General features: G+C 47.5%; 9 protein-coding genes across 9 annotated transcripts; 4 read left to right on the forward strand and 5 right to left on the reverse strand.

The window, feature by feature from the left end:
- Positions 1-138: 138 nt before the first annotated feature.
- Positions 139-3,023, forward strand: F5891DRAFT_954305 (uncharacterized protein; the record flags this gene model as incomplete). Its single annotated transcript, XM_041375245.1, has 13 exons — positions 139-186; positions 237-309; positions 364-489; positions 536-639; positions 687-749; positions 807-1,038; positions 1,090-1,136; positions 1,190-1,555; positions 1,613-1,882; positions 1,933-2,379; positions 2,433-2,567; positions 2,624-2,683; positions 2,751-3,023. 13 exons carry the CDS (start codon positions 139-141, stop codon positions 3,021-3,023), a joined length of 2,244 nt encoding a protein of 747 aa, XP_041224716.1.
- Positions 3,024-3,484: 461 nt separating this feature from the next.
- On the reverse strand, positions 3,485-5,059 carry F5891DRAFT_1039830 (RlpA-like double-psi beta-barrel-protein domain-containing protein-containing protein). Its single transcript, XM_041361973.1, has 4 exons — positions 4,318-5,059; positions 4,171-4,267; positions 4,058-4,119; positions 3,485-4,009 (listed from the first exon to the last, which is right to left on the reverse strand). The coding sequence occupies exons 1-4, from the start codon at positions 4,835-4,837 to the stop codon at positions 3,867-3,869; spliced, it is 822 nt and encodes a 273-aa protein (XP_041224717.1). The 5' UTR covers positions 4,838-5,059; the 3' UTR covers positions 3,485-3,866.
- An 86-nt stretch (positions 5,060-5,145) lies between these two features.
- Positions 5,146-6,801, reverse strand: F5891DRAFT_1039836 (translation initiation factor 3 subunit 3). The gene is made up of 6 exons (XM_041361974.1): positions 6,538-6,801; positions 6,251-6,410; positions 6,019-6,189; positions 5,931-5,966; positions 5,866-5,908; positions 5,146-5,807 (listed from the first exon to the last, which is right to left on the reverse strand). The coding sequence occupies exons 1-6, from the start codon at positions 6,700-6,702 to the stop codon at positions 5,270-5,272; spliced, it is 1,113 nt and encodes a 370-aa protein (XP_041224718.1). The 5' UTR covers positions 6,703-6,801; the 3' UTR covers positions 5,146-5,269.
- A 30-nt stretch (positions 6,802-6,831) lies between these two features.
- Positions 6,832-8,777, forward strand: F5891DRAFT_417536 (cation efflux protein). The gene is made up of 8 exons (XM_041371753.1): positions 6,832-6,993; positions 7,050-7,101; positions 7,152-7,191; positions 7,251-7,398; positions 7,452-7,532; positions 7,593-8,114; positions 8,165-8,593; positions 8,649-8,777. The coding sequence occupies exons 1-8, from the start codon at positions 6,906-6,908 to the stop codon at positions 8,669-8,671; spliced, it is 1,383 nt and encodes a 460-aa protein (XP_041224719.1). The 5' UTR covers positions 6,832-6,905; the 3' UTR covers positions 8,672-8,777.
- Positions 8,778-8,883: 106 nt separating this feature from the next.
- Positions 8,884-12,420, reverse strand: F5891DRAFT_954192 (mediator complex subunit Med5-domain-containing protein; the record flags this gene model as incomplete). Its single annotated transcript, XM_041375239.1, has 14 exons — positions 8,884-9,488; positions 9,540-9,742; positions 9,796-9,984; positions 10,035-10,207; positions 10,259-10,332; positions 10,383-10,551; positions 10,606-10,722; positions 10,772-10,922; positions 10,974-11,092; positions 11,151-11,216; positions 11,281-11,487; positions 11,534-12,177; positions 12,233-12,302; positions 12,364-12,420. 14 exons carry the CDS (start codon positions 12,418-12,420, stop codon positions 8,884-8,886), a joined length of 2,844 nt encoding a protein of 947 aa, XP_041224720.1.
- A 1,382-nt stretch (positions 12,421-13,802) lies between these two features.
- Positions 13,803-18,801, reverse strand: F5891DRAFT_1147261 (uncharacterized protein). The gene is made up of 14 exons (XM_041365043.1): positions 18,723-18,801; positions 18,461-18,670; positions 18,356-18,409; positions 18,022-18,306; positions 17,769-17,971; positions 16,180-16,985; positions 15,991-16,130; positions 15,897-15,939; positions 15,303-15,844; positions 14,648-15,250; positions 14,487-14,594; positions 14,178-14,435; positions 14,022-14,128; positions 13,803-13,998 (listed from the first exon to the last, which is right to left on the reverse strand). The coding sequence occupies exons 1-13, from the start codon at positions 18,783-18,785 to the stop codon at positions 14,051-14,053; spliced, it is 3,393 nt and encodes a 1,130-aa protein (XP_041224721.1). The 5' UTR covers positions 18,786-18,801; the 3' UTR covers positions 13,803-13,998; positions 14,022-14,050.
- A 44-nt stretch (positions 18,802-18,845) lies between these two features.
- Positions 18,846-21,154, forward strand: F5891DRAFT_1039864 (translation elongation factor Tu). Its single transcript, XM_041361975.1, has 12 exons — positions 18,846-18,984; positions 19,041-19,130; positions 19,184-19,258; positions 19,313-19,519; positions 19,575-19,931; positions 19,988-20,023; positions 20,077-20,120; positions 20,171-20,255; positions 20,309-20,334; positions 20,391-20,651; positions 20,699-20,798; positions 20,854-21,154. Exons 1-12 carry the CDS (start codon positions 18,927-18,929, stop codon positions 20,892-20,894), a joined length of 1,380 nt encoding a protein of 459 aa, XP_041224722.1. The 5' UTR covers positions 18,846-18,926; the 3' UTR covers positions 20,895-21,154.
- Positions 21,155-21,206: 52 nt separating this feature from the next.
- On the forward strand, positions 21,207-21,961 carry F5891DRAFT_954423 (glycine cleavage H-protein-domain-containing protein; the record flags this gene model as incomplete). Its single annotated transcript, XM_041375257.1, has 6 exons — positions 21,207-21,315; positions 21,370-21,519; positions 21,574-21,617; positions 21,674-21,761; positions 21,819-21,856; positions 21,911-21,961. 6 exons carry the CDS (start codon positions 21,207-21,209, stop codon positions 21,959-21,961), a joined length of 480 nt encoding a protein of 159 aa, XP_041224723.1.
- A 215-nt stretch (positions 21,962-22,176) lies between these two features.
- F5891DRAFT_954485 (ESSS subunit of NADH:ubiquinone oxidoreductase-domain-containing protein) lies at positions 22,177-22,618 on the reverse strand (the record flags this gene model as incomplete). The annotated part of the gene is made up of 3 exons (XM_041375262.1): positions 22,177-22,258; positions 22,319-22,434; positions 22,493-22,618. 3 exons carry the CDS (start codon positions 22,616-22,618, stop codon positions 22,177-22,179), a joined length of 324 nt encoding a protein of 107 aa, XP_041224724.1.
- Positions 22,619-23,018: the final 400 nt, after the last annotated feature.

The raw sequence follows: 23,018 nt of genomic DNA on the forward strand, positions 1-23,018 counted from the left end.
TGTATCAGTCTTGTTATCAACGTTCTGTTTTTGATAAGCTCCTAAGGCCTAAATAGTGAATTAAGTCATGTGATGAATTTTGCCGACACATCTAGCAAAGATCAAGCGCGTTTTCATCCATTCTCGCTATTCGACATCATGCCAAAGAGCTCCAAAAAGAAGAAAGAGAAGGCAGTCGACTTCTCGGTGAGTTTTCACTCATCCGACCCTTTCTATTCATTAAACTTGTCGAACAGAAAGCTAAATTGAAACTTGGTAAAGGCAAGCAGCTACCAAGCAATGCGGTGGATACTTCATTCAAAGCCCGTAGTGAGTATTTGATTTGGTTGCATTTGTGGGTCGGGATGTATCTTATGGTTCAAGGCATTGTACTTCCTACCCAGAGTATTGCTATAGAGAAGGATGCTACACTTCCTACCACCAGGAGGAAACAGTCATTCGATGACCTCGTTTCGCTCATGAAACACTACAATGCAAATACCCGGAAAGGTATGTATCATTCGTTCGCAGCGAAAAAAGCTTACTGAATTCACAGATGCCATCTTAAGCTTCCGGGAGTTGTTTGAATTGCATCCTGACATTGTAGAATCCTCAATGACCGTACTACTAGGTGCTTGTGTCCGCTTGATTGGAGATGAGGTTTGTCCAGTGACGCGTTTATGGAAATGAAATTTAAGTATCTACAGGATGCAGGCGTTCGAAAGACACTGCTTTTATTCTTGAGTTGGTTGCTACCTCTTGTTTCGAAGGTGATGTACTACATGACTTATCGTGATCACTCAAATGTTTAAGCTGTTTTTATGCAGGAGGATCTGATCCCTCATGTTCCACTGCTCATTCTTTTCACTACATCAGCCCAGACCCATATCTACCCAGAAATCAGGATCGATGCCGTGCGATTCTTAGACTTGTTTCTTGAGATAGTTCCAGAAAGCGTGGTCGATGGCTGGACCCAAGGAAACTCTGGACACGGCAAAAGAGTTTTAGAGGGATACTTAGGGATATTGAGCGCAGGAACCAAATATGGTGACACCGAAGGTAGGGGTTACAAAGGTTTTGCAAACTCATGTAACTTCTCATCCCACAAAGGTGAATTAAAGGCAACATCAACTGCTAGTGTAGTTCTTTCGTCGCAGGTATGGCTAAACCATCAAGCATGCTACAGGATCAATGCTGACATGCATTGCAGTCGAAGCTCATCATACTGAAGTCACTTTCGGCATTTCTCACTCATGCGGTATCACAACAACTGCGACTGTCAAATCATGCAACTTCTAACCTGGACCCGGCCGCAGTCCCATTACCAACATGGTTCCTCGCTCCTTCTTTCCGCTCTACTCGGCCATTCATTGCTTACCAACGACTGTTCCGACCCGAGTCGGTTGATCGTCAACCTCAGCTGGACGCCGAGCACCCTCGCGATGACTTTATATGTATGCCGAACTTCGCGACTGACCCATTAGCCACGGCTTGGTCTTTAAATGACCTTTCTGATTTATCACTTGCTCAAACTGAATCATTGACTCATCCAAATAGTAATACTTCCTCTCTCATCGTGCGTCACCGATTATTCTCATCATTCAGTCTTCCATCAACGCCACATGATCCATAGCACCTGGCTCGAACGCTGTACTCGACTTTACTAGCTTCGTATCTTGATTGCGCTCCCATTGTCTTTTCACCTAGCGCGAATCCTCCTGAAGCAGAGCTCAACCTTCTTACCGTGACGGCGCGAATCATGAAGACGCTCTATGGATCAATATTGCAAGACAGGTTCTCGTTGAGCCACGCCGAGGAGGAAACCCTTTGCGACGAGCTAAGTACCTTGCTCGGTTATATGACAGGGTACTTTCCGTTCAGGCCTGCGCGCCGAGAAATCAAGGTAATGATTCGTCAATCTGGGATAAAGATTCCCCAGCTGATTGCAATCAGGTGGAACATGCATTCCAAGATCTGAATATAATCTACTGCGAGCTCACAGCACTATTGGTTCTCGTATCCTTCCGCCGACCATCAGGAGATATGTCACGCAAAGCCCGTTTTCCAACTTCTCGATCAAACGCTTTTTTTTCTCATGTCAAATATGAGGGCAAGTTAACCTTACAAGCCGGCCTGGTCAGAACATACGTCACTAGTCTTCTGCAAGGGGAAGACCACTCTGGGGCACAGATTTCAAGGCCGCTAATCCCGACGATGTACACCGCGCTGCTACCCACGATATGGGCTCTTCTAAACCAGCCGAAGGAGAGCCACACGCGGAGTCAAGGCGAGGCCCCCATAGACACCGTATTATCCGCGATGCTTGATCAAGCGATTAAGACGACATCGAAGTCTGCTGTCAAGGCGCTCACTGTGGAGTTTATAGCTCGGATTCTTTTGGTATGTGTTTTCCCTCACCCCTCTATGAAATGAATGAGTGACATCACTCCAAGCTCGAAACAGAGTCAGACTATTGCGGTCATTTCGATGTGCGCAATACAGGGGAGCAGGAAAAATTCCGAGAATGGATATTACACCTCCCAAAGACGCTTTGGGAGATAGGTCCTCACAACCTGGCTACTTCCGAGGTAATTTTTTAAGTTGAGCTTATTGCCATTTTTTCAGCTGACCGTCCTGGTTCTAGATAGTCATCAAATCATTGTTACGTCTTCTCCAGCGTGGCTCCATCATGATCAAACATGAGGTGCGTCCTTGATCGGAACGACGGGCAATTGACGAACATATGATCCCGTTCCTTTGTGTGTTTATAGGAAATCATCGGATTGCAAACCCGCCTCACGCCCTTTTTCATGATCACGCATCCTGTTCGCGGTCGGCTTCCTGGCCCGTTCACCAAAATCCCTACTTCTTCACTACTTATCCGAAGGTTAGCGGTGGACCTTGTAGTTACGATTCTCTCAGTCTCAACGAGATCGGAGGGGGAGGAGAGAGAGAATCTTATGATCGCAGTGGGTAGTGCAGTATCAGGTACCCCCGAAGAAGGCTATTGGCAGCAACTTGTGACAGCAACAGGGCTGTCGTGAGACCTGCAAAGCGGCTATGTTTACTTTCGGCCTACAGTGGTTTTTTGCATCACATGATCAGACTGCTACCCATAACATCGTTTGAGACCGCGGGGATACTGCGCCTTCCCGTTGGCGTGATTCGGTGTCTTTGCAACGTTTTTTCAAGGGAGCCTGTCAGTCACAGCCTTTCAGCCAGACTATACCGAATGGACCAATCATATTACCTACATTCATGTGGTAATTGCAATGCTTGGACAACGGCAGCGACGCGGAAATGAAAGATCATATTCGATTAATCTGATTCCTCGATTCTAGGACCGAGGGCAGAAGTATCGGGCATGAGTGACTATTCGCCTGACTTGGAGTGTCAAAATGTAGCCTAGCGGCAGTGCGGATGCGAAAATCGATGGCGACTGATTTCGGATGCCGTGTCATAAGATGGCGTATACTTGTGACACGAGTCATTCAACAACGGGATGTACAGGTTACATAGCAGGCGTCTATATTCCACTTTATGTTACAAACTGCACAATAATAAGACCTAAACCAAAGCTAAGCCTATCAAGAAGAAAAGCGCTGCAAGACCCAAGCAAGCAACAACCACTCATTCCAACCCATCAACTAGGTAAATAGGAATCATCCAGTGATCATAAGTACATAGCACGTGTGTGTGGGGTATATGGGAATGAGTAAAATCGATAGCGATCCCAAGCTCTCTGCTAGCAGAGAGGCGGCTGGCGCGAAAGCCATCGGAAAACATATATACCTTGGAGTATTTGACTGCAAGAATAACGAATAAAACATAGAAGACGTTATGGCCATTCGGCGCGAAAGCATGAAGGCGTAACGGGAGCGAGATGTTTAGCTCCATGACCAGTCGATGTCGATGCGTCCCAACGACTCATTCGCAAGTTCGCTGAATGCAGAGGGTGAGAAGTCAAGGTCTGTAAGCGCACAGCCCGTGCACCGGTCAGTGATCGTGACTGTCACACTCTTGCCCTGGTCTGAAGATAATGTCAAAGCATGATCGTTAAGAGACAGAAGGGACTTACAGCTAGCAGTGACTTGCTGGCCGCAGACAGGGTTGTTGTTAGGGTTCACACCATTATAGCCACTAGTTCACCAAAATAAGACCTCGGCTAGGAACAGAGAGTATGATACTTACGGGTAGGCGTCGAACAACAAGTGCGAGACAGCAGCGATGTGATCACTGTCGGTGTTTGTGATACCACACGCTCCAAGACCAGTCGCGTAGTATGTGCCTACCATAAAAAATAAGCCGAGAACCAGACAATGATGATGAAAAATTTACCCTGCCCAGCATTAATGCCGCTCAGGAAGCCACCCGGCGCACCACCACTGGATGCAGAAGTAGTCTGCGCAGCCTTGCTGGTGGTACTTGAGGAAGGCGTGGGCGTGGGTGTGGGCGTAGGAGTGGGCGTAGGAGTGGGAGTAGGACTGGAAGCTTCCTGGGTTGGCTCCGAAGCAGACGAGTAATGCGAAGAGTGGGAAGAGGAGTGGGAAGGGGTGACAACAGGTGATGGAGCAACGTTAACCGGGGCGCTTGTAGCAACAGCAGACGGGGAGGTCGATAGCGAGGAAGAAGATACAGTGGAGTTACCAGATGGTTTAGGTGCGCAACGTTTGTTCAGAGAACGTTTACGTGTGGGAGCTGACGGAGTATCGACTTGACCACCAGTGACTGCCTGTACGTCAACATGAGTGAGAGCGCGACGATGGTTAAAAACATCATTGGAGATGTGAGGGGAAGTGAGGGCAGCAGCCGAGAGTACAAGGGAGAGAAAAGCAAGGCACTTCGTGATGGGGGCCATTGTAATGAGCGGGGGAGAAGACTCTTGCTGGTTCGACTAAAAGGATCGACGGGTGACTTTATAGTAGCAGTACCAGCTATTAAAAATAAAGATTGTGGACAAGAAAAGACAGCCGACAACCAGGGAAAGAACGATGAAGAAGAAGCAAGTCAAACACCAAGATAATGTGTAAAAGGCGAGAGAAGTACCTTGAGTTAATATACATCCCACATATTATATTAAGTAATCATTTTAACAAAAAGGTTATGTATTTTTTTCTAGGTATCCACCCTGACCTAAAAAACTTATTGCCGGTCACAACCACCCTATTTTTGTCAGGTACCAACAATGACAAGGTCACGCTTGTAATGCCCTAAACAATGGCATGTAACCTCGCATTGTTCTCAAACGCTAATCCATTATTGGTCTAGCCCCTGTACAATACAAGGAAATTTATACACCGGAGCTAGCTTTGGCTGCATACATCTTCACTAATCCCGCACCTGCAATGCCCTCAAGACTCTTCGCGTAAGCATCCACCTGTCCTAGTAAGAGCATGCTCTCCAACCGGCTCGGCTCAGGCGGGATCCTGAACAACCTGCTTACATCTTCTTCAGGCAGGGCGTTCAATCCCTGCGCCACCCGCCGCGCATTCTCCTCTTTCCGTTTCGCAACATACGTCTCCGCACGAAGCTTCTCCCGTGCGATTTGCCTCGACAAATACGCGACATTGCCTTCTTCTGTCCGGTAATTATCGATCGCTTCGGCGACTTGTTCCAGATTCTTCGTCAGTCCCACATTGCCTATATCAAGCACTGAATAGGACGGAGGTAACGCTGACGTCGTTGCCACCCCCGGATGAGCATCCGAAAACGTTGAAGTCGAGGGAATCGCAAGCGTGTTCAAATACGAACTCAGAAGCGCATTTGTCCTAACTCTTAACGGGATCTCTTCAAGTATGGAAGAAAAAGTTAATCGATGGCTAATCAACCTATAAATCTCACTCAGTTAAATCGATCGAGGAGCGTGATCAAAACGAGAAAACATACCCGGCTGTACTAAAATTAGCTCTTCTGTAGGCATCCATGAATGCTGGCTGTCAGCTTGAATGCACGGAATGATGCATTTCCGCGTGCTGTCTGTGAGATATCTAACCTTGCTGTCAGCATGTGGCGTCTGCATGTCGAGCCACGTGACATTACCATGAACAACAACAACACCGCCATGTCTAAGCCTATCTTGGTGGATTGCTTGTGTATCTATCAGTGATTGATTGAAGAAAGCACCAAGCGAGGTTGCTTGGTAAAACCCTACGACGTTGTCGTCTCCTTGAACCTCTTTTAGCGATCGCAGCATGGATTGCTGGTAGCGGGCTACCATCAACAACGTTTTATTAGTGTTTACGATCCGTGGAGATAATAACGGGGGACCCACCAATGGATTTTGTCGCCTTTTCATCGTCGTCATTGTGATGATTCGGTAATGCAAACGAGTTGGACACCTCGAGGATGCCATCAAGATCAAGGCCTAACAGAAGCCCATGCGCGGTTGTTGAGAACGCCTCGCGACTGTGTTTCAAAATTTTGGTAATAACCTGCGATTCAAAGTCAGTATAGCATAAATAGAAGCTCGACGCGCAACTTCAAAAAGTAGAAGTAGTAGAACCGTCCATAGGTAAATGATGGGGACATAAGGGAGAGAGGATCCACAAAATTACGCACTATTCCATCAAGCTGGACGCATGTAAGAGGTATCTCAGCCTCGATGTCGATCGCCTTGGACATGGATGCAGGGATGGCTTCATACGTGGGGGCTGCAGGTGTTGGTGCGGCCTGAGGGGCGGGAAGTGAGGCAGCCAAAGCTGCAGCCATCGATGGAGCGGCCATTTTGGTTTCCTATGTAAACGATTCTGATGGTCTATGATTTGGACCGAGATGCTACTGTAGTCTTGCTTCAAACGACGGTCGACGGCAGCCGAAAAATGTTGCATAAATGAGTTTACGTAAGCAACGGTGGTGAGTTGTTCCGCCGCGGTGAACGGCTTACTAGTAGGCATTACTTAGTGCCAGCCTCTACTACTTACCACTCGATGTCCGTCTTCGGGATGTCTCGCTCAGGGAGAATAACGCTGTTGCTTATTATTGACGTTATATTCTTCTTCATTGAGCTCATTGCAGGTAAGTTGACATTCTGTAGTCTTACACTAGGATCCTCCTAAGAGAGAAACTCGCAGGTTATGCTGTTGGTTCGCTTGCCCTCGTCGCCGACAGTTTCCACATGCTGAAGTTTGGATTCCTTCAACTTACTCTGCCATGTAGCTAAAATCCCTCAACAGCGATGTGATAAGCCTTGTGGTTGCCCTCTACGCCATTAAGGTATGATGTCAATCGTTTCAGGCCATTGAATAATTCATAACCTCTCTTTTGTCTTTGAGTTGTCACAAAAAAGTGCCAACGATTCTAGATATTCTTATGGGTGGCACAGAGCCGAAATTCTCGCCGCTCTTGTCAATGGGGTTTTTCTCCTTGCACTTTGCTTCTCTATTGCGATGGAAGCCTTAGAGCGTTTCTTCAACACTCCAGGTGGGTGACTCCATATGCCATCAGAAACATTTCCTCACCATTTGCTCCCGCAGAAATTTCCAATCCTCGTTTGATTGTGATCGTAGGGTCCTTCGGTCTGGCGTCTAATATCGTTGGCCTCTTCCTCTTCCATGGTCAGTTTTGACGTCATCACCATGCTGATCGCTGCTCATACATTACCACGCCATGTTTAGAACATAGTCATGACCATAAGACCTCTCCGACCCCAACACGTTCTTCGAGCATCTCTCAGTTAGGACAAGTTGTAAACGATGATGTCACTTCCCCGAGAAAGATACCTGGACGGTCTAATAGCCATGAGCGCTCTGACTCCTATTCCTCGATGTATGGTCACCCCATTGCGACGCGTGCGTCCGTCGTGCAAGCTGCTCAGGACATAGCATCCCCTTCTCCGCACACGAGGCGATTAAGCACCTCTAGCCACGTGTTCGACGAGCGCCTCCCACTCCTCGGATCCGAAATAACCGAAGCGCCGCCTTCCAAGAGTAACACAGCCCACCATCATGGTCACGCGCATGGCTCTATGAATATGCGCGCCCTGGTATTGCATGTGTTAGGCGATGCCCTAGGGAATGTCGGAGTCATCGCTACCGGCTTGGTCATCTGGCTTACGGAATGGAAATACAAATTTTACTTCGACCCTATCATTAGTCTTGTGATCACAGCCATTATCTTTTCGTCTGCTCTGCCATTGGGTAAGTGAATTTTCCTACCTGTATCTTTGGCATCAACTCATCTGTCTCAGTCGAGAGTGCGTCTTTCATTCTCCTCCAAGGCGTACCGCCGGCTATATCACTGGAGGAAGTCCGGGAATCCATTCTGAATGTAGATGGGGTTCTTTCTGTGCATGAATTGCATGTGTGGCAACTCTCAGAATCCAAAATCGTCGCCTCAGTACACGTGATGGCATCACGAAACCATGACTTCATGCCTGTTGCAGCAGAAATTAGAAAAGCTCTTCATTATCACGGCATACATTCTAGTACTATTCAACCCGAGTACCATACTCGCAACCCAAACATGTTTCCAGAAGACCAACTGAGGGTGGGTGCCCTGCGTCGGATTATACTTATCCCCATTTGGCTGATCACCCTCAAGTCATCCATGGACTCATCGTGTTTGATACTGTGTCCAGCGGATCAAAACTGTGATCCGGTAGAAAACGCTTGCTGCCGTGAGTCCTCCATCTATCTGTCATACTGTCGCTTACACTTACCCTGTGTTGCCAGCTCCGCCCGTACCAAGCGTTTAAAAAACGTTTACCCATGCGTGTAGCACCAGTACCATGACTATTTATGCGTTTCAGACCCTTGTATATATCGTGATATTGCACGCCACTGGTGTGCGCGGAATCGGTTCTGGCGAGTATGTAATGCATGGCCGTGTAAAAGCTAGACGGCAAGGCGTAATTAGATTTTCGCAAGATAGATTATCATGAAGTTTCGTCTACATTATTACAGCTTTTTACATCACAAACACAGGAAAATTGGTGACGAAAGCAGGGGATGATCCCAGACGCTGCAAAATAGTTGCACTAGTAGACGAACCATGCTTCTGTGCTCGGAGGTCAGCTGCAAGCCGCCTCGCGATAGCGGCACTTGGTTGACCAAGTACAAAGCGCTGCTCTTCACATACTGTTTGCACCGCCCATTCGATGTGTAGTGCGGCGGTGAGGGCGGATGAAATGATTGTCACCAGGAGCTGTGTGTTCATACCCTTTTCTGTTGCCTGCTGTTGGTCTATGGCGGTAATAAGGTAGGGAAGAACGTTGTACATAAATATCGGAAGGAGGGGTGGCGCCGATGATAGCTGGCGCGGCATGGCTAAAACGAATGTCGCTAGGCGCCTGCACGTTTCCATCTCCCCTAGACTGGAAGCGACACTGAGCTCTGACCAGAGCAGATTAAGGAATGTAGAGGGTGAAGTGGCGGAAAGACACCGTGTAACGTCAATGCGAGGAGCCTTGTGGCGCCGAGCTAACGCGAGTGCCTCGTGGATCTCTTGCTTTGGGAAGTCCATCCATCTGGTGGCAGGGCTGATCTGATGATCCTCCAACGCCTTGCAAGATGCTGTGTCAGGTGATCAATTTAGCTGGCAGTTGTTTCAAACTTGTTACTCACGGTCTTTGTTGACTCCGAGGGTTTGGAAGCACGTGGCTCGTATAACGCTGATGTCCAGAACTGGACTCTGGGGGAAAGCTTGGATTCGTCTACTAGATAATAGTCTGAGACAGCTCGGACTACAAAGACGGCGGACAACGATGGGACAATGGGGAGAACATAAAATAGTTTGTACGATTGCGAGGTGAAGGGGAGCTATAAGCCTGCAGCGAAAATGTGTCGACGATGAATTCATTGATACTGGTATTGCACTTACGCTCTTTGCCCAATTTCAAACAACATAGCATGGATCACGCCAACGAGTGTCCACCGGAGCAACGGTCCAAGGAAGTATGACATACCGGTCTGCAGCGTGTCGTTATCAAGTCGGCTTTCGTGACGAGCCAGGGCAGCCTGCGAGAATAGTGTGGCGGAGATTTGCAGAAGGATTTGGGGTTTTGTTGTACTACAGGGAAATGAGACACAAATTTCATTGCAACGGCAGGAACACATTACCGGAGTAAGGCGTCATCAATCCCTTCGCTATTACTATCAAAAATCGCCTTGTACCAAGTGGCAAATGCGGATTTGTGTTCTAGGCTCAATTCATCCAACTGATAAACTCTCGAAGTGCATCGGAGAAGTTCTGTGCGGTACATCTTTCCGTCTTTGATGATTGGCGATGAGATCTTGACAAAGAATGTCAAGGAACAATCGTATTCCGATGACAGAAAACATACCCGGAATTTTGCCAAGACCATCTCTGCAAATAGAACTATATCGCCCAAATGGCTCACTGCAGTTTGTGGATCACCTATGAGTCGTTGTTAGCACGAATGTTGTAAGCTTCGGTGGCGAACATACCAACTGTTTCGCAATCATACTCCGAGATTATCTCCAGTGCATTACAAATCAAGTTTGAGATCTTGAGATGCAGTGATAGTATATCTAAGGCGAAATCATGGTGGTACAATGTCCGCGTTAGGTGACTCAAGTGCTCGAGATCCAGGGACGTAGAGTGTGACGTAAATCGCTGAAAAGTGCCTGATTAACGGACGGGATCAATCATGAATGGCCTCGCAATTACTTTCTGAACCACAGCAGCAAGATAGTAGTGGCTGCCAGGTTCTTGGTGAATTTTCTCCAGCAGTAACGAAGTGTCTTCTGGATCTGAATCTAAAGTGAGTTTTGAATCAAGATAAGTCTGCAGGTCCCGTCATCATCAGGAAGGAAAGTATGGTGTGATAATTTACTTCTATGGAACAGCCATGATCAAAAGCTTCTGACTGTAAACGTGTCCTGGGGTCGTTTACCATCATGGGGTCCATGGAGACCGCAAATGCATACTCGATAATTCCAACAGCTAGAAGTTGTTGAATGAATTCGCGAATGAGTGATCTATACCTTCAGAATGAGATGTTCGCACGAAGGACGCGGAACAACGATCAAACATACGTTGTGTTGTTATCCTGACTGGAATCGAGTCCTTTGCCTTGTCGGGCTACAGCGTCACATTGTGCCAATAGATCAGACCGTTGAGATAATGATAACAATGCAGCATGCATTGCAGCTCGCTGATAGAATCGTAGTTCATGCTAAGCCTTTACGACTTTCAAAAAAGATTTCGCTTACCCAATCTGCCTCTGTTGTTCCATGAGCTTCAAGACTTTTTTCGAGGGCAAATAAAAGCCGCGGAAGCTATAGATCATGAGTTGGTGGTAAGCTGTAATGATACTCACGGTGGCCTTGCACTGAGACTTACACGACCAACCACAAACGCTCTCCATAGAGAAAAGGAAGATTCATGATCATCCTTAGCAGAGCTTTGAGCGACGCAAGTCAGAGCAGCCACGAGTAGCTGCGTACAAAAGACATTCGGGGCCCATGACGTCCACCGCAATGTACCTGTCATTACTGCAACAGCTTCTAAATCACTTCCCGCTCCAAAGTCACAGGTACGGCATGCCACCTGTAAAAGATGAGTGGTGCTCGAGTTACAGCCCTGAAATACGTACAAGGCTTTGCAATAACAGACCACAGGTGACGGTATCAGTTTCACCATTGACACCATGGACGTCATTTTTTCCCATAGTCAACTGCATAGCGTGCAACATTTGTGCATCCCTGATGGCTTTTGCGTCATCTCCCATGAGCAAGCTCAAGGATAATACGAAGCCCTCTAATACCTGCCGGAGTTCCTGCGAAAGGCGCAATGACTGCAGCACATCATTCGCATCCCCGAGATAAATCATAGCTTGAGCGGCTGTTAACTGCGACATGTCAGTGACACAAGACAGTAGCAGGATTGCGAGTTCAGAAGCTGATACAATAAGCTGATGGAAGTTAGAAGGGGGAAGAGAGTGGGCAATCCGCAAAAGAGCCAGCGCATCTTGTACTTTGGAAAGTACAGAAACCTGGGAGTCCGCTAAGGGGATGATGGATCCTGCGGGTGATGATCCCGATGTGTAATGCGTATTAAGAGCTAAGCGGCAAAGCATATCCAGGGTAGACCCATTCTGAAGTTCTGGGTCCCGAGCAGCGCGTATGAATGTGGAGACGAAGACCGCGTTCGAAAGTAATCCGTCACTCAGAGCAAGCTGAAGGTATTCGCGAAGAGTAGGGTCTGCGGGGTACAAGCGATAAAGTTCAAGGATAGTATCTGTTCAACACGTATTCAATGCAGAGCCTGGATCATCAGTATGCAGACCACATACTGCTAATAGCGGTGCTAAAGTCGACACCGACATGATGTTGCTGTACAAGCAGTTTGCATAATCCCAGCCACTGAGAAGCTCCGGTACACCATTATAGCATGTAGTAGTACTACATGATAGAAACTACTCACCTGTTGCGGAGATACCCCGCATTGAAACGAATTCCTCGTCAACTCAGCGAGCGACATGTTACAGGTAAGAACTACTGTTGCCGCCCTTTAGTATTTGCTTGGTTTGTTTTGTTCTTTCACGACGTGTTCAGCGGAATACTGCGTCAATGTAGAAATAAAGCAGCGTAAGGATTCACGCGCAGGGACGATAGCCTACGCGACCTTCAGTAGCAGATTGAGCTGAGGAATTTGTGGCTGTGGACTATGACTTCCGAGTTGCCGACGCAGCACCTAGTTCCTTGTAATTCTCATCAGTTCACATCTCCATAGGATTTGATATATTGCCATATCTCAGAGACATAAGAAAAAATGCGGCCGTGGTTGAAGGTGCCCTTTGTTTGCAACTCTCAAGTAAACACGAAATGGTGAGAGAGCTTCACTCATGACTGTCATCGTATTCCAAACATTTGTAGTGATTCTACAAACTCGTCGCGTACAATACGTCGTCACAACTCGATCGTCAAAACCCCGAACTACTCTTGGCGGGTATAGATTCGTCACTCGTTGATTCTGTCGTCGGTGACGAGAATGTCTTAGACGCCATTTCCGAGTATCTTGGCTACCTTGACCTGACCACCAATGCTGGTCAACAAAGTTTCCTCGACACCTTCGCTCCGGAAACTCCGCATACTCGGTTTCATGGAAAGTGGCTTAATTCTCAACACATGCCACAGTGTCTCATTTACGATCTGTGGTGATGTCTGCCGAGTTGCACAAACAGATGTGTGTTGAATATTCGATGGTCTTGCTTCAATGTTTTTGCAAGACAATACTGTATTTCACAGTGCGTCTCGCCTATACGATTGCCGCGTATCAGAGAAACGGCAGCTCAGATCACTTTTCCCCTCGATGCCATGACTATTCCATGCATCACTGTAATTGGCACGCGACCCATATTTTGTTTCGTCTCTGTCACCGAAGCGCTCCGTGTTGCGGTTGCAAATGGCCAGTATCCCGAAGCTGACAACCGTGGAACGGTCATCAAGTGTGTCAGCTCTTAGGGCACACCGTCGAATCAGAGAAGGCATGGAGACACCAGAGTACAGGCGCGTTAGTTTTCAGCATCTTCTCGCACTCAAAGACCTTGTGAAAGTGTATAGGCTGACCTTCATTGTCTGACCGACGTTGTTTGTGTGCCTCTAAAAATGCTTCCTTGACCAGAGTCCTCCAGTTGTCCAGATGTGGCCTGTTGTGATAGTTAGCTTCTTCGTTCGACTGGTGTATTTACTACTCGGTATGTTCACGAGAGCGATGATAGTTCCTGTTTCTACCAGAGCTAGTTGTGGCTGTTGTCGCCGATATGTTGGCATTTACTAGCATTACTCTTTCTTGTTTTCGAATGGATTTTTTTCGCTTTTTGCGCGCTCATTACGCTGCTTGACCCAGGGAAGGAGGATTGTGTCGACCAAGAGTTAGCATAGTTAACAGCTTAAAGTAAAAGTATTTATCATAAATTTAAGAACTAGGGAAAAGGTGAAGGATTGGGCAGGAGGTTGAGCGTTGCCAGTATGTGTTGTCGCGCGGTGTTACCACAATAGGAAGCTGCGAGTTTCACAAGTTCCAAGAGCATCCTACATAATACATCTTGGCAACGTAGGCCATCAGAGAACTGTGAAGAAGATATCGTCCTTTTAAAATAATTCCCTCACTAGACTTTCGCTATCAGCCTCCGGGTTTCTTGTGGTGTAAAACGCAAGATGATGGACAAAACGCGAACGAGATTGGGCTGAAACAACGGATTATTAGCACGAACATATTAGGTGTTCTGCACTCACTCTCATCTCCTTGTGCTCTAAAAACTGCAATATCACGTTTCGAAGGTACTCCAGGTTAATGTCTTCATCGCCTTTGGACGGGGTGGGCGATGTTGGTCTAGGGGATGCAGCTCGCAATGGAAGATCAGAGCCGGACGATACCGACACGCGAGAATCAGTGTTCTCGGTCCGCGAGGTCCAATATCCCACTCCTGGATTGCGCTGACGCTCAAGTAGAGCAGCCGAGTTTTGCACCTTGCGGAGTTCTTCTCGGAGCGTCTGCAAGTGCTATGAGACAAAAGGGGAGTGAAGAGCTCGGAGAGTCATCACCTTGGTGTGACCACGCAGTTGTACTTCATGAGCCTTCAGGTTTTCAAGCTGGCTCTTGTAACCTTCGGCTTCTGCTTGAGCGTCCGAGATGCGAAGCTGGAACGACGCCTGTATAGCACTTGTCATAAAGAGCATTCTGGCGCATAGTACACAAACCATACCTCGGAATTGTTCATACGGTCAACCTGTAGCTGAAGTTCCAATGCACGACGCTGGTGATTCTGCACCTCAGCTGTTAGCTTCTCGATTTCAAATTTCAGTACCCCTGTAGTGCTCTCTTTCTCTTCTCGTAACTTTGCAGAAGACTGCAGAATCGTCTTCAACTCGTCCGTTTCTCTACTTTTATCGGAGAGCTTGCGACTCCAGTCCGCTTCGCTCTCTGTCCGCTCCTTCTCTGCGAGGACCAAGTTCCTCTTGATTTCTGCTAATCTGGCCTCGTACTTGGCTTCCATCGTGGAGATAAGCTGCGAGACATCTTCCTGTGGAGCGCCTGGCTCATGCGGTCGCGTTTCTTGTTCCCCTCGAAGATCTGAGATTTCCTCGGCGAGAAGAGTAAGGCGATCCTGTGCTTCCCTGAGCTGGAACTGTAGTTCAGTGTGTTGACCCTGGAGGGTCCCGACGTGGTGCTGAGAGGATTCCAACTCGGCCTGCCGAATCTGGAGTTGTTCGAAGAATGTCCTATTCTCCCTAGAAAGATTATTGACAGATGCTTCCAATGTAGCGATCTGTGACTTCTTAAGAGTCAATTCCGTTGAATGCGACATCTATATTGCAATTTCTTAGATCATTGACGAAGTTGCGACCATCTATACGAACCTTCAGCGCTGCAATTTCAACTTCAAATTGTGCGCGGGTGGTAGAAAGCTCCTTCTCACTGCGATCCTTGACAGCAGCTACCTCTTTGTCGAACTGGGTCCTTAAGCCTGTTACCGCTTTCTCTCGCTCTGCATTGACTGTGTCGATTTCCGACTGTAGCCTTGCTCGTTCAAGCCTCTCTTTGTCTCGCTCCTGCCTGTCCTTTTCCTTAGATTCCCCGATTTCCTTCAGCGCATCGTCTCTATCCTTCTCGGCTTTGACAAGCTTCTGACGCACAGTCTTGAGGAGGCTAATTGCCTTGACGCGTTTCTCTTCCTCTTCTTTTGCTACTTCTTTTGCTTTTGCAACTTCAACTGCAAGTCGTTCGATCTCGGCTGTTTGCTTCCCTGTTTCTTCTTCCATAAGAGAAGCTGAAGTTTGGGAGGCTGCAACGAGGGCTTCTGCTTCGTTAAGCTGTTGACGAAGCTTGTGAATCTGGTCCAACTGAGACCTGGTTTCAAGCCTGTGAGTATCTCTGAGCTCCTCGATACGTTCCTCTTGACCTGTTTTAACGAAAGTCAGCATTCTCTTATGGCGATACGAACAGTTCATTACGTGTCAGTTTTCCGTTGAGACGCTGTAGTTCATCTTGTGTAAGCTACTTAGACGGTTAAGAAACTAGAACCGAGCAAACATTGTGGCACGTTACCTCAATCTTCATGTTCATGTTAGACAAATAGTCACGTAGTACAGTTGCATCATCAGCATCCTCCAAAGGAGTCAATTCCCGAATGACATCATCTACAGCCGACCGTTCTGCATGAAGTTTTTTAAAAGATGTCGACATATCTTGAAAGAGTAAGCATGTACCCAACATACAGTCCAACCAACAACGTACCTGAAAACCGTTGTTCAACGAGTCTTAGACGTTCTTGAAGAGCTTCTACGTCAGCTTCGCTGCACTTTGACGAAGGCACAGTAGAAGGGATTTCTGGAGGTTGTTCCGTCTTTTCACCATCGCCATCGCCGTCTGAAGTAAGTACTTCTATTTGAATGGGAATATCGGCGTTTCCATCAATGTCTCCAGAATCCGAGTCTTGAGTTTTTGACACGTGCGAAGCAGATGAGTCCCTATGGATAGGAATATCGGTGTTGCCATCGATGCCTCCCGAATCCGAGCTGTGAACTTCTGGTACATTAGAAGCAGATGCATCTGTATGAACGGGGACATCGGGAGTGTCATCAATGTCTCCAGATTGCGAGTCTTGAACTTCTGACACATGCGAAGCAGATGCATCTGTATGAATAGGAACGTCGGCGTTGCCATCGATATCTCCAGAGTCAGAACCGTAAGCTTCTGTTACATGGGAAGCAGATACGTCTGTGTGGATGAGAACATCGACGTTGCCATCGATGTCTCCAGAATCCGAGCTGTGGACTTCTGACGGAAGTGCTGTGTCTGTAGCAGCGGGAAGATTATTAGGCAGCTGGAGATTTTCTTCTATCCCGATAGATGCTGATACGGGTTTTGGGGAACTGACAGAGTATTCTGTCACAGGTGCCTCCTCTACGTTCGGTGGCAGCGGAACCTGAACTAGAGCTTGAAGAACCTCTGTTGTTGAGGTAGCATGAGGACCTTCTTCACTAGCATCTTGGAGGTGATTTGCAGCGAGGGACAATGGTGAAGGATCTGCCGGGAGGTCGCTGGGGTGGGTGTCAAATACTTGCGGTGGAGGAGCTGCTGTTGGAAGTAATGCAGGGGAGGCTGGCAGAGGAATAGATGTGGGGGAGAGTGGATGCTGCGTGACAACAACTGCATTCGAAACCGGCGAAGCTCTCGACGATATAGCCGGCGATGTAGTATTAGATGCATCTCCGACTGAGAATGACGCGCGTAGACGTTCTTCGAGAGTAAATTTGCGTAGCCCAGGATCACTCGTACTGTTACTCTGAGTCTTTGAGATAGACGAAGAGACAGGACTAGATGATCGTGGACTCCAGGGCGCTGTGATGCAAATGATCTGCGCATGTTAATCAGTGCAGCGTCCGCGAGTTGATTTGTGGACTGCGACTGTCGCGTAGACTGCCCGTCAGGTGAACCGCTTGTGAAATGGTTATCATCGCTGTTGAGGTCTTGAGACCGACGGGGCTGCGGCTGCGCAAAGCTTTCCACTGCCTGCCGAAACTGTGAAAACATTAGGGACACCAGAAGTACTCAAACCTAACTGCAGAGGCAGTGGTGGCCGTCGCACTTGGTCCTGGACAATGATCGGCTCTCGAACAAGTCTCCCACGTGAGCGTGCCAAAGGAAACGTTCAGATTGCATATTTTAAGTTTGAGAGTACAACTTGCTATAAAACGAACAAATATTATACATGATTTTACGATGAAGATTCATTCGATAGTGTCTCTGCTTCCTTTCCCTTTCCATTCAACTGGGTGAGAGATGTAAACGACCCATTCAGTGAAGTTGAGCTCGGTAGTGACTCTGCAGTAGATGGCACCGGGGCCGAGCTAGCTAATTGCCATGAAGGTATCGACGGTCTACTGGCCAACAAGGGTATTGGTGTCGAAGGAGAGCTCGTCAGTGGAGTAGACCCGCGAGTAAGTAACAGAGCCTTGAGGGATTTGAGTTCTTGCTGCAGCTCAGAAAGAGACTCCTTTTGAGACTCTTTGTTCTTCTCAATCATCTGTGTTGAAATATGAGAGACGCAAAAATGACCGACATCGCCGGCCCTACCTTGGGAAGCATTTCTCGGATATTTTCCACTTCGTCACGAATTTCACGCATCTCGTCCCGCGTCTTTGACTCGCCTTCCCTCATTTCAACCACTACCGACTCAACGTCTTTGGTGACTTTGTTCACCCGTTCATTTTGTTCATACACCGCAGATTTGACGGCTTCGGTTTCTGCCTGGATTTCTTTCAAGAGGGCCTCTGCAGCATCAAATTGTGCTGTCAGTCCATCGCGGTCTTGTTCATATGCAGTCGCTGCTGGAGGAATAAGGTGTGGTTGAAGATGTTTCTAGGGCCAAGGTAAAAGCAAGAAATACGGAGTGATTCAAGTCGTTCACCTTGAACAGCGAAACGGCACCATACACCACTGACCCTGATATCACAGCAGTTATCTATAGTGACTATGTCACAACTTGCACCACAAGGAGAGTGAAATGACGCACGAAATAATCGCGCCAGTCCCATTGCTGAGAAGGATAGCTAGCTGGCCCATATGTTACATACGGTGATTGGAAATTATTCTGAGGCTGTGCCGCAGGCTGCGAGTGCGTAGGTTGGCTCGCCGCCTGCTTCATTGCCTCCTCGATCTCTGGTCCACTGAGGCCTTTTGCTTCAAGGAATTGGACACGCTGGGCAAGCGGCGCTTGTTGAGTCTGATATACCCAATGAGTGTTGTACACTTCAAGAAATTTATGACTTGCACACCGTAAAGTCTGAGAGGAATGAAACGGCACTACGGACGAGTTCGCGTCTATCAGTGTCTGCCATGGTGCTAGTAACTTATAAGTCTTTGAATACTATGCTGATTAGGAAAGTCTACTCCTTACGTGTTCTTGCGCTCCGAATTCATTCTCCGATCGTCTCCAATTTTCCCGCAGGACGTTGGACCAGAATTCTTTTGCAACAAGTATGTTTAGGTTGGCAGCTCAGCGGGGAATAGCGAACAAATTTGCTGGCTCTTCAAGAGGTATCTCATGCTCTGCCTCGTGTTCTCTACATGTCTAACGTTTCCTGGTTATCAAGCTCTGAGGGCTTCTTCACTGTATGCTCGTTGCCGGTGCTCAACATGGAAACCAACGTCTGGCCCTTTTCTGCCTTCGGCTGTAAGCTGGGGTATGATCATGCTTATTGGAGCAAATTTTCTCGTGTCTGAGATATTCTAACAGGCAACCGACGTGGCTATGCTGAAGCCGCTGGCAAATTCTCTCGCGACAAGCCCCACATGAACATTGGCACCATTGGTAAGGCTACTTTTTTTTGCATTCTGACGCGCTTTAACTTAGTTTGATCTTCAGGTCACGTTGACCATGGCAAAACAACGCTGACTGCAGCTATCACCAAAGTTCTCTCTGACAAAGGCGCTGCAAAGTTCACGGACTACTCGCAGATTGACAAGGCGCCTGAGGAGAAGGCTCGTGGAATTACTATCAACTCTGCGCATGTTGAGTATGAGTCTGATGGGCGCCACTACGGACACATTGATTGTCCTGGTCACGCTGACTGTTTGTCCTTCCTTGCCTAAATACGTCCCCAGTTTTATGCAGCTAATCCTCATAGATATCAAGAACATGATTACCGGTGCTGCACAAATGGACGGAGCCATTATTGTCGTATCGGCAACGGATGGTCAGATGCCTCAGACCCGTGAACATTTACTTCTTGCTCGCCAAGTTGGCATTAAGAAACTGGTCGTCTTTATCAACAAGGTTGACATGATTCAAGACCCAGAAATGCTCGAGCTTGTTGACATGGAGATGCGCGATCTGCTGTCAACTTACAACTTTGACGGCGAAAACACTCCCATTATCATGGGTTCAGCATTGGCCGCTTTGGAAGGTCGGGATGACAGCGTAGGGAAGGAAAAGATCCTTAGTCTTGTCCAGGCTTGTGATGAGTGGCTTGACGTTCCTCCTCGTCAGTTTCTTTTACATGCGGTTCTTCATTAGGAGAGTTGATTTTTTTTTTCATAGGTGACCTGGAGAAGCCTTTCTTGATGCCTATCGAAGGTAACATCAATATCATTGTTCTCAGGGCTTTGACATATTTACTCCCCTCAAAGATGTGTTCTCGATTTCTGGCCGTGGCACTGTTGCTACTGGACGAGTGAGCTTCACGTTAGGAACATGTATCCTCTGAGCTCACCTGTTGTACAGGTTGAGCGTGGTATTGCAACTAAGGGTGCTGAGGTCGAGGTCGTTGGTCTTGGCAACACTTTCAAAACCACATTGACTGGTATCGGTACGATCAATACCAATGCGTTATCAAATTTTGGATCTCTCATGAATTTGCAGAGATGTTCCACAAGGAACTTGACCGAGTATGAGACACTCTATCTTGTGATATGCGTCATGTTTATTTTTATCCATTTTTCAGGGTGAAGCTGGCGACAACATGGGTTGCCTCCTACGTGGTGTCAAGCGGGAACAAGTCCGCCGTGGCCAGGTTATCATTGCCCCAGGCTCGATGAAGGCTGTTAAGAAGTTCCAAGCTCAAATTTACGTCCTCACTAAGGATGAAGGTGGTCGCTACACCCCATTCATGAGCAACTATCGTCCTCAGCTTTTCCTCCGGACTGCTGATATTACCGTTGCTCTAACCTTCGCCGAGGGTACTCCTGACGCCGAGGAGAAAATGGTATGCACTATGCCGTTTTCTGATCTATTGCTTACACTTTTTTGTAGGTAATGCCCGGAGATAATGTCGAGATGGTTTGTGAGCTGGTCCACGATGTTGCCGCCGAGGCTGGTTCCCGCTTTACTCTTCGTGAAGGTGGCAAGACAAGTAAGTTCTGATTTCGTATGCTCCATCAAGTCCTAGCTGAACAACCACGATACAGTCGGCACTGGTATCGTCACGAAGATCCTGGAGTATGCATGAATGATACTAGATTATTATATACTATTCTGTCGTAATCCTTGCTTTTCTTCACTTGTAGTGTTGTTGCATCCCCCCTCAGCATCATGTTCAAAAGTAGACTCAGCTCATTATGCACTCCATCTGTCGTTTATCTACGTGGCCGCCTTGTAGCCACTATTGGCGATTTTCCCTACGGCTGTCCGCCACCCCTGATCAGGAGTAAACGTCGGTTGTTTGAAGGTTCTAAAATGCAATGCCAAGATTATTTGTCTCACACCTCACACCCCCACTTGCATCAGCTACCTTACGCTCGCTTGCCTCAGTAACTTAATTATGTTCTCTACGATCAGACAAGCTGCTCGTGCGCGAACGATGTCCTTGACGACTGCGAGGACAAGTCCCTCGAATATCATGCGCATTCCAGGTTGTCGGACTATCGTTAGTGAGTGAAACCCACCACCCGCCGAGTGAACCCTTATCTGACAGTCTCGCCTAGCAAAAAAGTATACCGAGGAGCACGAAGTCGTAGCTTTTGACGATGAGACTGGATTGGGTGCTGTGTCTATAACGCATCATGCGCAGGAGAGTCTTGGAGATGTTGTGTTCGTGGAGCTTCCTGCCGTAGGCACGAAAGTTTCAAAAGGCGGTAGGTACCCGTTTCCTGTGAACAGGTGAACAACGCGCTAAAACTCATTTGTAGACCAGATTGGTGCAGTTGAGAGCGTCAAGGCAGCCTCGGATATAGTTAAGAGACACTGATTGCTTTTTGGCCCATAGCTCATGAATGTTCATTTACACAGTATGCACCAGTATCCGGCATAGTCACTGAGGTGAACGAGGCCTTGAATTCTGAACCTGGACTCTTAAACCGCTCTCCCGAAGAAAAAGGTAATCTTTTTTACATCCGATTGAGTTATAGCAGAATCATTAACATGAGGCTTGCAGGTTGGCTTTGTAAGATCAAACTTTCTGCTCCCGAGGAAGTGAGTGGTTCACACGTTTCTGTAAGGATTCTAACAAGCAGCTTATTGTAACAGATCAATACACTGCTCACGCTCGAGAGCTACAAAGCGACTTGGGAAGCGTGAATCGCAATACTGAAGGAGTGACTATCTACCTTCTATTTGGTCTGCCTGCAGGAGACTAAGTTTGACCAACAATACAAGACCTGGCCTCAACTGCCATACCTTTGTTATTACTTATATTATCATAGATGTTTAGAAATCATCAGCTCTTGCAATGCATTCTATCTCGAGTACCAGTATGGATTGTCAGAATGAGATGGTAAGGTAGTTGATGAAATTCATGATGATGGTTCGTATTTGTATTTCTCTCCACGAGCTTCCATACGTTCCTTGGCTTCCCTTAGGGCCCATGTTTGTATGCTGTATAGATCAAGTTGACTGATGAACGAGCTGGCTCAGCAGAAGAGATACGTCGCCCACCTTGTGTCAGGCTTGTAGTACAATAATACTGCAGCCATTGCCATAGACCCGAACATCCCTACATACCAGATGTTTTCCCACTCCTCTTTCACTCGCTTTTGTCCTGGTGCAGGAGGCTGAAGCGCTCATCTCGTCAGCTTCCCAGAGGTCCTGAATAAACGTTACAAACATCACCTTTTCGCCAAAAAGCAAACCGCTAGGCTCGTTGAATTGTGGTGGGCCATGGGATGCAAATCGCCTGCCTGCTATGCGGCGTGGTACTTTCACTTGAAGCGCACGCAAAGATGAGGTCGGGGGCATGAGGAATATTGACTTGAAGTTGACCGACTCCAGTGTCCCTCGGGTAATTTCGAGGTGGATTGGTCTAAATAGATGCAAACACGGCTTCATGGCCGCCTACTTCTGGGCACTTCTGAAATTTTGTGCCTTCATGCAGTATTTGCCTAGGCCTCAATATTAATCTTTATGATGTCTAGAAAGCAGCATTAATACAATCCACAATACTGAAAATTTCAGCAGCCCAGAGAAGTTAGCAAAAGAAATAAAAGTCCTCAGTTGTCTGAGGTATCCTTGTAATTTAGCGCTTGTTTCGTGACTGGATTAATCGAGAAAATAGATGATGATCCTAGACTACGTGTAGTCTCATTTGAGTATTATCTTTCTGATTGATGCAAGCCTAGGCGCCAATGCAAAGCAGGAT

This window comes from Suillus fuscotomentosus (assembly GCF_016647785.1).
Source record: "Suillus fuscotomentosus strain FC203 chromosome Unknown F5891scaffold_34, whole genome shotgun sequence".
In the NCBI taxonomy this organism is placed as follows: Eukaryota; Fungi; Basidiomycota; class Agaricomycetes; order Boletales; family Suillaceae; genus Suillus; species Suillus fuscotomentosus.